The sequence below is a fragment of the Metschnikowia bicuspidata genome (assembly GCF_001664035.1).
Source record: "Metschnikowia bicuspidata var. bicuspidata NRRL YB-4993 chromosome Unknown METBIscaffold_1, whole genome shotgun sequence".
In the NCBI taxonomy this organism is placed as follows: Eukaryota; Fungi; Ascomycota; class Pichiomycetes; order Serinales; family Metschnikowiaceae; genus Metschnikowia; species Metschnikowia bicuspidata.
Window position 1 is genome coordinate 367,380 of NW_017387731.1, and position 11,486 is coordinate 378,865.

The 11,486-nt window shown below is 46.9% G+C and overlaps 4 protein-coding genes across 4 annotated transcripts in view; 2 read left to right on the forward strand and 2 right to left on the reverse strand.

Annotated features, from left to right (window-relative positions):
- CAT8 (DNA-binding transcription factor) overlaps positions 1-4,107 on the forward strand; it is a 4,544-nt gene extending 437 nt beyond the window's left edge. The window contains exon 2 of the mRNA XM_018859337.1: positions 545-4,107. Coding sequence (XP_018713241.1) covers positions 545-3,685 — 3,141 coding nt within the window. The 3' untranslated portion in view covers positions 3,686-4,107. The remainder of the gene's footprint in view (positions 1-544) is intronic.
- Positions 4,108-4,957: 850 nt separating this feature from the next.
- METBIDRAFT_92100 (N-acetylglucosaminylphosphatidylinositol deacetylase) lies at positions 4,958-6,158 on the forward strand. The gene has a single exon (XM_018859334.1). The coding sequence runs from the start codon at positions 5,123-5,125 to the stop codon at positions 6,050-6,052; it is 930 nt and encodes a 309-aa protein (XP_018713242.1). The 5' UTR covers positions 4,958-5,122; the 3' UTR covers positions 6,053-6,158.
- Positions 6,159-6,782: 624 nt separating this feature from the next.
- On the reverse strand, positions 6,783-8,006 carry METBIDRAFT_9125 (uncharacterized protein; the record flags this gene model as incomplete). The annotated part of the gene is made up of 1 exon (XM_018859319.1): positions 6,783-8,006. The coding sequence occupies one exon, from the start codon at positions 8,004-8,006 to the stop codon at positions 6,783-6,785; it is 1,224 nt and encodes a 407-aa protein (XP_018713243.1).
- Positions 8,007-9,048: 1,042 nt separating this feature from the next.
- Positions 9,049-9,488, reverse strand: METBIDRAFT_228138 (uncharacterized protein; the record flags this gene model as incomplete). Its single annotated transcript, XM_018855195.1, has 1 exon — positions 9,049-9,488. One exon carries the CDS (start codon positions 9,486-9,488, stop codon positions 9,066-9,068), a length of 423 nt encoding a protein of 140 aa, XP_018713244.1. The 3' UTR covers positions 9,049-9,065.
- Between the last annotated feature and the right edge of the window lie 1,998 nt (positions 9,489-11,486).

Below are 11,486 nucleotides of genomic sequence, written 5' to 3' on the forward strand. Positions count from 1 at the left end.
AAGGCGATCATTGCAGGTTGATGCGCGGCATAAACTATCTGGTTTTGCTTTCGCCAAGAATAATTGGTGAGCTTGATTGCCTAAATCGAGCTTTCCAAAGTGAAAGCATCCAGCAAAATGTCATGATTGTGTGGCCTTCGAAAAAAAAAACACGTCTATTGGGGGAACAGGTCGGAAAACAGATGGTGTGCATATAACATCCGCCCCAGAGTCTTCAATTTATGACGCACAACCCCCACCAATCACCAACCGGAGAAAACACGACATTGGTATTGTCTCGAGACGCTGTCTACTGCAAAGAACAGCGCAAGCTTTCATTGTTCACCATCAGACCTTCCTTCTTCCACCTCAGTCATCACCAAGCAGAAGGTGAATTTGTATAGCCAGCTTCGACTTTTGCATCCTACTTTCTGGCCGGAGCCCAACTCGATTTCAAATGAGCGAACCGAAGCTAGAGCAGAACGCTGACATAAAGACCGAGCAGCAAGATCTTCAAGTACAAAAGACCGCTAAGAACGATTCTGTGCGAAGTGAAGAGGGGAAGAACCGTGGTTTCCAACCGGCTTCTCGCAAGACTATAAAAGCACTTGGACTGACAAATAAGAGAACGGCACAAGCTTGCGATAGATGTCGAGCAAAAAAATCCAGATGCGATGGGAAGCAACCCGCCTGCTCTTCGTGTGCAGCTGCAGGAATGGAGTGTGTTGTTTCCGATCGGTTGACTCGCAAGTCGTATCCGAAGGGGTATACCGAGCTTTTGGAGGAGCAGTCACGACAGCTCATTGTGGAAAACGCCAGGTTAAAAGGGGTATTAACAATGAGAGACGAGCAGCTAGCCTCATATGCTGCTCAACTGAAGGAGGGGCTTCCTATGGCTCAGCCTCAGTTTCCTGCCACCAGAGAAAACTCTACCAAGGCAGTAGCCACATCGGGCGACTTTCTGAACCCGCATCTGGTGCTTCATACCCATACGCACGGCGAAGGCTGCGCGTGTTGCTTGGGATCTCCCGCAGTGCATGAAAGACCAGTGTCTGTGGCTGGATCTGTCTACAACGGAGAAAATGATGCCCTGTCGGCCCAAGGGTCGGTGTACAGCGATTTCGATGAGGAGTTCGACGAAAACTTCGACTTGCATAGTAATATCAGCAGAGCAGACTCGCATTTCCAAGGGGAAGATTTGGATTTTTCACCGGGCCATAGAGGAAGAAACGGGTCCACTGAATATTACAACAGGCAAATCCGCCCTGCGCCTGGGGCATTTGCAGCTGCCACAGCAATCGAGCAAATGGAGAACAACCGCAACGCGGGTGATCACAAAGTACAAACGGAGTCTAAGGAGCAAATGCTCACAAGTTTGGTTGCTGTTTCGGTCCCTAGGAGCACGGAAGAAACACTTTTCATCCCAACGCTTTTGGCGCGTGTTTGTGAGGCTTACGGCTACTCATCCACTCCGTCAAAACTCACAGCTAGTGCTATTGCGTCATTAAAGGACACACTCAGTACCAATCAGATTCTTGCTGGCAAGAACAAGGGGCATCCAGAGCTCTTATCGCTCATAATCAACAGCAATTTGTCGCGCTTGGAGAACCCTGATGCCGTGCGATTTCTCCAGCAGCTTAGTCTCCCCCCAAAGAGCGAGCTTGATCACTTGCTAAAAGTGTATTTTGAAGATTGGGGAAGCGTGATGCCAATCATCAACAAAAATGCGTTTTTAAAGAATTACTTGAGGTTCTCGGAAATCCTCTGCAACGGGTACTCGGAAAAATTACCTGAGTACTGCTACGAGCTGACAGAGAAACTCGGCGCTTTAGTAGTTTTGGTGGTCTCGCTTGCTTTGCTCCTGAAGAAGTTTATGTACATGAACACCGAAGGCGACGGCAACCCAGCAGAGTACTCTACAACCCTTGCCCATTTTGATGTACTAATTCACGAGTTCATCAAGCCAAATTGCATCCTCACAAAAGTGTGTTCTCTTCAGTCGCTCCAAATCCTTGCGTTGGCCCTACAATATTGCTTGGCTACAGGGGATTACATGACGTGCTATGAGCTTCGCGGTCGAGTCATTACAATGGCGCAGCAGTTGAGATTGCACAGATGCCCTGCTGCCGTACTTGGCCTTAGCAGGGAAATGAACGATCGTCATTTGAAGGCATTCATGCAAGGAGAACGGCGTATTGTTTTTTGGTGCGTTTACGTGCTTGACGTGTATTCGTCTTTGAATCTTGGAGTGCCACGGCTTTTGAAGGATTACGAGATTGAGTGTGCAACACCGTTCAGCGGAAAAAGCGACGACGACGATGATGAAAAAAACAACGAAAACATCTTGATTGTCAACAACACGAAATTGACCATCTTTGGCAAAGTGACCCGGACCTCTTTGTGCTTGATGCAGTTTTGTAAAGTCTTGGGAAATATCATGGATACCATTTTTTCTCGGTCCGGTAATTACGACGTGCGAGAGAAAGCACTAGAAAAAGATCAAATGTTAGATTGTTGGAGGCGCGACTTGCCGGCAGATCTTCGTTTTGACACTGATGTGAATGGGTTTCTGTTTACACATCCAGCTGAAAATGGTACTGTGCAAAACACAGGGATCGACCCAGTGGTCTACGAAAAGCAAAGGCATCTCTTGATTTTCCTCTACTACCATGGCAAGATCTTGATCTACTTGCCTATAATTTCCAAGTACGGATATCATCACAATGTCGGTTTATCAATGAAGGAGAAGCTAGCCATTGGCCAAAGCGATATTTCGACCAATGTTTCCAGTATGTCGATAATCCAGCAAGCAGCGGTCCAGATTTTGCACTTATTGAAGAAGTTTGCGACTTCGTCACCATATTTATTGCCCGTGCCGATCAATGTGCCCAGAGAACATGCACGCTTTGCGATTTTAGTTGCAAAGGGTTCTTTGGATTATATAAAGGGCGGGCCACTACATCAGCAACTGAAGCAATTGCTTCTAGACACCATGCCAATCCTCAAAACAGAGACGAAATTGGAAATTCCAAGCTCGTTGACAAAGCGATCTGCTAGTTTGCTTGAGTATGCTATTTTGAGTATTTTGGGATTGAATCTCGGAAGAGCTTCGGGTGCAAGCAGTTTGAGAAAACGCATCATCACAAATGAGTCCAACTCCAAATTTGGGTCTTCGAGAAATCCAGCCCCTTATGCGAAAGGGGATGCTCATGAACCTTTATTTGAAACTAGTGAGGCATACGACGTGCCGATGATTGGTCTTGGTTCCAGAGGCACAAACGGTACTGCTTCGCAAAGTGTTGCCCAAGGCTCCCCCGTGCCGAACCCATCAGCAATTCCGCAACTTTCCAACAATCAGCTGTTAGAAAGCTACCAGGAATATTCCCTGAGCATCGATAGCACGAATAGCAGCCCCGACAACAATGTCTTCACATTTCAAACCCCTCCATCAGGGCACTCGAGCCAGGCTTTCGGAAACCAAGCAGAAACTGCCTTCAATTCCGACAATATGGACGATAATGGCGAGTTCTTCAAGTTTGACGATCTTATAAAGAACTTTGGTAGTGATGTCATGTCCAGTGAGTTTGTCACGGATGGTTCGCTAGGACTTGTGCCGTTTTTGAACGAGCCAAATGAGTTCTTTTTCGAAGATGGCTCGCAAGCTGAAACACAGTTCAAACGCGAGTTTGATATGACCAATGTCTAATTGGACACGGCGTGAAAGTTTGGGCTTGAGAAGTCAGTTTGAAGGAATCGTAGAGACAACAGTTTCCAGAAAAGAAATGGAGATGAGGATACAAAGCAAGCTCTGACGTCCTTGATACATACTGAATCTCTTGGCGTAAATCGGACAAGTGTCCGAACTCAAGCTATACGTGCGCAGAAAACTCCATAAGGACTGTCTTTCGATTATAGGAATTCGTGGGTTTTGTCTTTTGCACGATAATGCTGGTTGATTTTGTTTTTAAAGTTGGCGCTTTATTGGACATATCTGCGGTGGTTTCTTTTGGGCCTAGCTGTCGTACCCTTTGATATCGGCAATGTCTCCGTGATCACTGTGTTTAGTTAGCTCTACGATTAATGAATATTAAAAGCAAGTCAAGGAACAGTTTGACAGGATTAAACAGCGAAAATGGCTATGAGCTTCGCAAAGAATTTGAGCTTTTCTACCCAGACCTCAGATTCAATCAGATAAATGTTTGTCTTATTATGAAATACATGAGATGAAAAAAGCTTGCATGAACACTTTTCGGGCACCCTGAGCGAAAAAGCTGAACTATTGCAGACACGGCTAGACATTTCACAACTGACTATAACATGTCGATCGACAAACAAAACCCAGCAGCCGATGTGGTGATTTCGAATACTAGGCTCACCTAAGCAGGTGCGGAAAGCTCTATTTGTCTCTTTTGAATGATCAAAACATGAACTCACCTGAAGTGATTTTCAAGAATGATGGATTTTATGTTAGTATGACGTGTGAAACGCGAGGGTGCAAAATTAGCCAGTGGTGCCTAAACCGGAAGTGCGAAGCGGCCGGCCCAAACATCTCAAGTGTTGGGGAACACGACATGTACGTAGTGCCGCGCGCTTGGGCAAAGTTGGCGACGGCACGTGACAGGACACGAGAGGGGAAGATGACGTGGGGGATCGGCAATCTGACACGTGGATGTTTCACCGGTGATGGATCTGTGTTTCAAGCGGGTTTCAGCCTGGTGCCGGGCCGGACCATCATACTGACCTCGAGTCCTTCGAGCGTCTGCCAAAATGCCCAACCCTTGGAGCATTTGCATGCACTGCCTCAAAATCACTAGTGTCCTGCAGAAAGCGGGCCAACACAACGTGTGCTCCATCATGCCTGGCAACGTGGCTCCGCAGCCGATGCCTGGGCCCGGTTGGGTTATAACGCGATTGAAACCGCCAATTGTCACGTATGATTTGAGCACCCTCGAATGAAAACTTGTTAATTTTTTTTTTCGGCGAACCTGTTTTCTTGAGACTGTCATAATACTCTTTCATATCCCAGTCGGCCAACCCGGGCTCGCCCAGAATTATCTCCGCTATACCAATTGAGGCTCCATCCACGGTCAGATACCCAATACCTTAGCCCAGAACTACCAAAAGTTTGCGCAAAGACAGACGAATGTTGTTTCTTGTCCCGAAGTTTCTCGTCAGGCTCTTCCTAGGGTCCTTTGCGTTGTGGATCATTCTTTCCACGGCGATTCCGCAGCTCCTGCTGAAATTCCTCGAGCCCCAGATACGAGACCTCCACTTCACACAAACAGCGTATCCGTACAATTCGCTTACAACGCCCGCGCCGCCGCCGATCCGGAACTCCACGGTGGTGTTTGTGATTGGCCACCCGGACGACGAGGTGATGTTCTTTTCGCCGTCGTTGGTGGAATTGGCCAAGCCGAAGCACCACAACCGAATCAAGCTCCTCTGTTTTTCTCGGGGTGACGCCGTGGACGTGTCCTTCGGCGGCATCCGGGCACAGGAGCTCCGGAGCTCTGCCCGGATAATCGGGGTGGAGCCGCACGACGTGGTTGTTTTGGACGAGTTCCAGGACGGCATGGACGTCCAGTGGAAGGCGGCGGATGTGGCCGAGACCTTGCGGCAGCAGATCGGGAGGGCCGCCGAAACGACGGTGGTGATCACCTTTGACGAGCAGGGCGTCTCCAGCCACCCGAACCACATTTCGTTGTACCACGGGTGCAAGGAGTACTTCCAGACCCACGTGGAGCCGCATGCGGCGGCGAGGCTCTATGTGTTGAAGAGCCTCAACTTCTGGGAGAAGTACTCGTTCACAGCGTTGACCAACGTGGAGTTGCTCGTGGACTTGGTGCTGAAGTTCTTTCTCAACACGTTGAAGATCAACATCAACGTGAGTTTCTTCAGCGCATACAGCGGGCGCAGCTTGTCTTCGATCAAATTCTATTCGGACTTGAACATGTTGAGCTTGTCGTACGCGGCCATGGCATACGGCCACTATTCGCAGATGGTGTGGTTCCGGTACGGCTGGTTGATGTTCAGCCGGTACTTGACGTTCAACCACTTGATCCAGCTCCACTAGGGGGCGTTGCAGGGGCCGCCGAGCGAGCTGCGGGTAGTTTACAGCGGGCGGCGGCTTGTGCGGGCGCATCCTGGGGATTTGTCACGCGGGTGTTTGTCGCGGTGGATTTTGCGGTGTGTTGGATTGGTCTGTTGGTCGATGGACCACCTTGGCCAGGCGTCAGGTAGAGACACAGCCAGTGCCGGGGCGGTCGCGTGATGGCCGGGGCCTGGGATGGCCGAGCTATACACGCTCTGGACGGGCCGGGCGTGTGTACTCGACGACAGAGTCCGGCCGCCAGCAGACCCCCCGGGCCGGCTCAGATGTCGGAACCGGCGGGGCCCAAAGGGTCTAAGGGGTAACTGGATGCTCCGAGCCCGGAGTCCCCGTCTTTCATTTATCCGTCTTTCATGTATCCGTCATTCATGTCTCGTATTTCATGCCAAGTCCCGTCTTCCAAGTCTCGTCTTTCATGTATCCGTCATTCATGTCTCGTATTTCATGCCAAGTCCCGTCTTCCAAGTCTCGTCTTTCATGTATCCGTCATTCATGTCTCGTATTTCATGCCATGTCCCGTCATTCATGTAGCCGTCTTCCAAGTCCCGTCTTCCAAGTCCCGTCTTCCAAGTCCCTTCCAAGTCCTGTCCATCTCCCTACCATGTCTCTTCCATGTCTCTTCCATAACCTGTCCAAGTTTCGTCCATGTCCCTTCCACGACCTGTCCATGTCCCTTCCACGACCTGTCCATCTCCTAGGAGTCGGCGAAGTTGCGGAAGCCAAACTGCTTCTGGCACCAGCTGGCGCCGTGCTCGTAGAACTCCTGCTTGGTGATCTTGACGGCGTCCAAGACGTCCGAATGCGCCAAGGCGCAGCCGCCGTGCCAGGCCGCGTGGTCCAAGGCATGGGCCTGGTCCACCACGCGCACGCCCCAGGCCGCCGGGAGCTCCAGGCGCAAGTCCGCCGCGAGCCGCGCGCGGAAGTTGCGCAAGTTGGCGGCGCCGCCCACCACGTGGATGTTGGCCAGGAGCATCGGGCGCACGGGCGCCGGGCACGCCATGATGGCGTCCACCACCAACGCCGGGAGGTTCCGGAAGCCCGCGTTCTGGAGCACCGCGCTGCGCGACCACGCGCAGTTGTCCAACAAGATCTCCGGGCGGAAGTACGCCTCCGGGCCCGTGAAGCGCTCGTCGCGGAGCACGATGGTCTGCGCGCCCGGCGCAAGCGGGCGCCCGGGCTCGCGCACGTGGCCCGTGGCCGTGGTCTTGAAGTCCGGGAGCACAAACTCGCACGCGGCGCGCAGCCGCGCGCGGAGCGCCTGCCCAAAGTCCGCCGCCACGTACAGCGTCTGCTCCTTGATGGTGTTGAGGAGCACCGGCTCGGCCGCCACGTCGTAGTGGCGGAACGCCACCGTCTCGCGGAGGAGCCCGGTCACGTGGCGCCCGCCGAACGGGAGCTTGCGCACGCCCGCCCACATCACGCGCTGGCCCAACACGGGCACCACGTGCGTGGCGCCGTGGCCGCAGTCCACCACCAACGCGTAGTCCGGCGGCGCGCGCGGCACGGCCCACGGCACGAGCTGCGCCGCGGCGCAGCGGTAGTACTCCGCAAAGCCGTACTCCTCGAACACCACGAGGTCGGTGTTCATGGAGAGCTGCGGGAGCTGGAACGGCGGCTCCGTCAACACGAGCCGCACGTCCAGCGGGTCGAGCGCGCGGCGCGGCAGGAGCCGGTCCAACGTGTAGTCCCACACGGGTTTCTGTGTCTCCCACAGCGTCAAGTGGCCCTGGTCGTGCGGCCGCTTGAAGCTGATGCCCAGGTGCAAGTTGGCGTGTGCCCGGTACTCGTTGCCGATGTAGACGATGCCGTCGCGCGCCTTGGCGAGCGTGTTGTCCACGGCGAGCGGCAGGCCGTGGTCCGCAAACCCGGCCTTGATCTGGTACGCGCCGTTGTCCAAAACGAGCTGCTGCGAGGGCATGGCGGAGAGGGCGGCGTGGGCAGAGTGGGGCGGCGGCAAAAGAAAAGTAGTACGTATGTGCGACTAGGGCCAAGGCGCGCGCGCGCCTCCAGGCCGGCTTCCCCAGACGGGCCCTGTCTTATTTCCCTTGGAATTAATAGAGAGAGAGTTTCGCTTTTGATTTCGGGTTTGATTTTTTGGTTGGTTGGGGACGGGCGCGGTGGTCTCGGGTGGTGTATTTTTCTTTTTGTTCTTTCGGGTCGGTTTTCTTTCGGGGGGTCGGTCCAGGACCTATGCTGTCTTGTTCAGTATTGTTCGTTCTCGTGGCGCGCTGGCTCTTTGACTTATATTTTGTTTAGACTCTATTTTTCAGCTTATAAACATATGATAATTAGAAGCCGTGTGATTGATCTATAGATTAAAGACTATGCTACAATTTTTAAATGTCTCACTATATTAAATGTATCACTATATTAAATGTATCACTATATTAAATGTCTCACTATATTAAATGTACCACTTTAATTAAATGTACTACTATATTTAAATGTATCACTATATTAAATGTATTCCTATATTAAATCTACCACTATATTAAATCTACCACTATATTAAATGTATCACTATATTAAATGTATCACTATATTAAATGTATCACTATATTTAAATGTATCACTATATTAAATGTATTCCTATATTAAATCTACCACTATATTAAATGTATCACTATATTAAATGTATCACTATACTTGAATATATCACTATATTAAATGTATCACTATATTAAATGTATCACTATATTAAATGTATCACTATATTAAATGTATCACTATATTTAAATGTATCACTATATTAAATGTATTCCTATATTAAATCTACCACTATATTAAATCTACCACTATATTAAATGTATCACTATATTAAATGTATCACTATATTAAATGTCTCACTATAATAAATGTACCACTTTAATTAAATGTACTACTATATTTAAATGTATCACTATACTTGAATATATCACCATATTTAAATGTACCACTATATTTAAATGTATCACTTTACTTGAAGGAAATGGACCACCTATTCATGATTCGAAGAATGAGCAATACCAATCATTGTTATTAATTCCTGTCTACTACGACAAGGACATACCATTTTTGATACATGAAATCGAGCGACTTGCACTAGAGTGGAGTCCGCATCGATGGTGACATCTGGGTGAGGTTTGGACGCTTTCGTGCCGTTTATCATCTCCACAGTCTCAAAATTGGGCTTTTCAGCCTTTGCCTTCTCGGCAATATAGTTCATATGATTTTCTTGGACGCGAAGCACATTTGTGTACTCCTTTGCACCCTTCTCCACGAGAAGCTTGAATTCTGACTCTCCTGAAGGCAAATTATTCCGTTCGCCATTCCTGAAAGACTCCTTGTCATTTAACATACTATCAAGAATCTCAAGTTTGTCTGTCTTCGATTTCCCAGTATCTTTGTGTTTTGAGTACATCAAGTTGGATATGAATTTGTCACGTGACGCTCTGGCTCTTTAACTTATATTTTGGTTATAATCTATTTTTTCTGCTTATAAACATATGATAATTAGAAGCCGTGTGTTTTTTCTATAAATATAAGACTATGTTACAATATTTAAATGTATCACTATAAATGAATGTATCCCTATATTTAAATGTACCACTATATTAAATGTATCACTATATTAAATGTATCACTATATTAAATGTATCACTATATTAAATGTATCACTATATTAAATGTATCACTATATTAAATGTATCACTATATTGAATGTATCACTATATTTGAATGTGATACTCACAATGTGTAATATTATAGATTAACTTTAACTAAGTTTCAAATATATATTACCCCCATACCCTACTAGGTACACCTATATATTTAGAATATAACTTATATTATATGTTTATATTATATGCTTATTTATCAGATTATATTTAACATGACATAATATAATATAATATAGTTCTTAGAGGTATATATAACTATTATCATATCATATCATGTCAAAATTACCGTATTCATCTACCCTTTTTAATTACATTATAATATTTTAACTTAACTAAATTTTTACATATATTTACTAAATGTTATATAAGGGTAATATATATTTAAGAGTAATTCTTAAGTAAGGATCCCTTATTAATCTAAGTTATATAAATAGGACATACTTATAATATAGCATACTAAGAGTATTTATGACCGGATATTATATATATATGATTCAAATTATACATCACGGAGTAATATATCCCCCAACCGAAGATAGAAATAAGATTGATTTATATATATCAATTGAAATTACCCACTTTAACATTTAATTCTAGCTTGTTTGTTCTTATTAAGAAGTATACCTACATGCTACTCCTTTTTGGGTTTTTTTAATTCTACGTTAACATGTATTATAGTTAGTTTATTTTTTCAAGTTTCTTCTACCCTTATACACTTTTATAGGAATCTTTCCCGTACTGGAGCAGACCTCCCGGCTGAGGGAAGACATACAAAAACACTATATGCTTTGTTTGTTTTTACTTGCTCCTATCTTTCATTGCTCTTGTGAACACGCAAATCGGACAAGTTTTGACTTCTTTCGACCAGAGCACCCATTCGAGGCGATGTGCTTACGCCATTCTTCGTGACTGCTCTCTATCCTTCTTTGTGTGATCAACGTTTTTTCGTCGTGTTCAGTGAGAATCTTTATTCTGAAGTCTCGGGTAGACTAAATGGCTTCATGTCTTTGGGAAACTTTGGGAGTTTCTGCTAGGGGCTTCCCGGGACATGGGTGCATTACTTCTTGCTCGCTACTTTCTCCAGAGCTCCGCTGGAGTTCTTCCCCGCTACACACTTTAACTAGGGAACCCTGAAACCCGAAAGAATGTTCCATGAGCTTTTCAAAATGCCTCTGACGAAACTCCCAATAATAGAGGCATGTAGTCATAAGCGCTTACAGGAACCATCAGCAAGCGGGTGCAAGGGACCTTACACCATCATTCGGATCATCCACTGTCATCCATCATCCACTATCACCCAGTATTATCCACTCCATCGTCCTGAATCATTTATCATTCAGTTTTACCCACCGTCTGCTGGTAATTTCCACACTATCTTTTACAAATTATGTACTATCATCCAACATCATTCCACATCAACCAGTATTGTCCACTACCATCCACAAATTACACTCTATCAATATATCAACATTATTATCCACAAAGTGCACACCATCATCCACGGTAAATCGCATCATCGTTCAATATCATCGTCTATCATCCACATGTAGGTCACAAATTATCAGCATTACCAATCCACAAAGTATACACCATCATCCACGATAAATCAGCATATCGTTCAATATTATCCACCATCTCCATAAAGTACATCATTCACGATAAATCAACATTATCGTTCAAAGATATCAGTAAATCATGGAAAGCCGTATGATGGGAAACTATCACGTACGGTTTGGAGG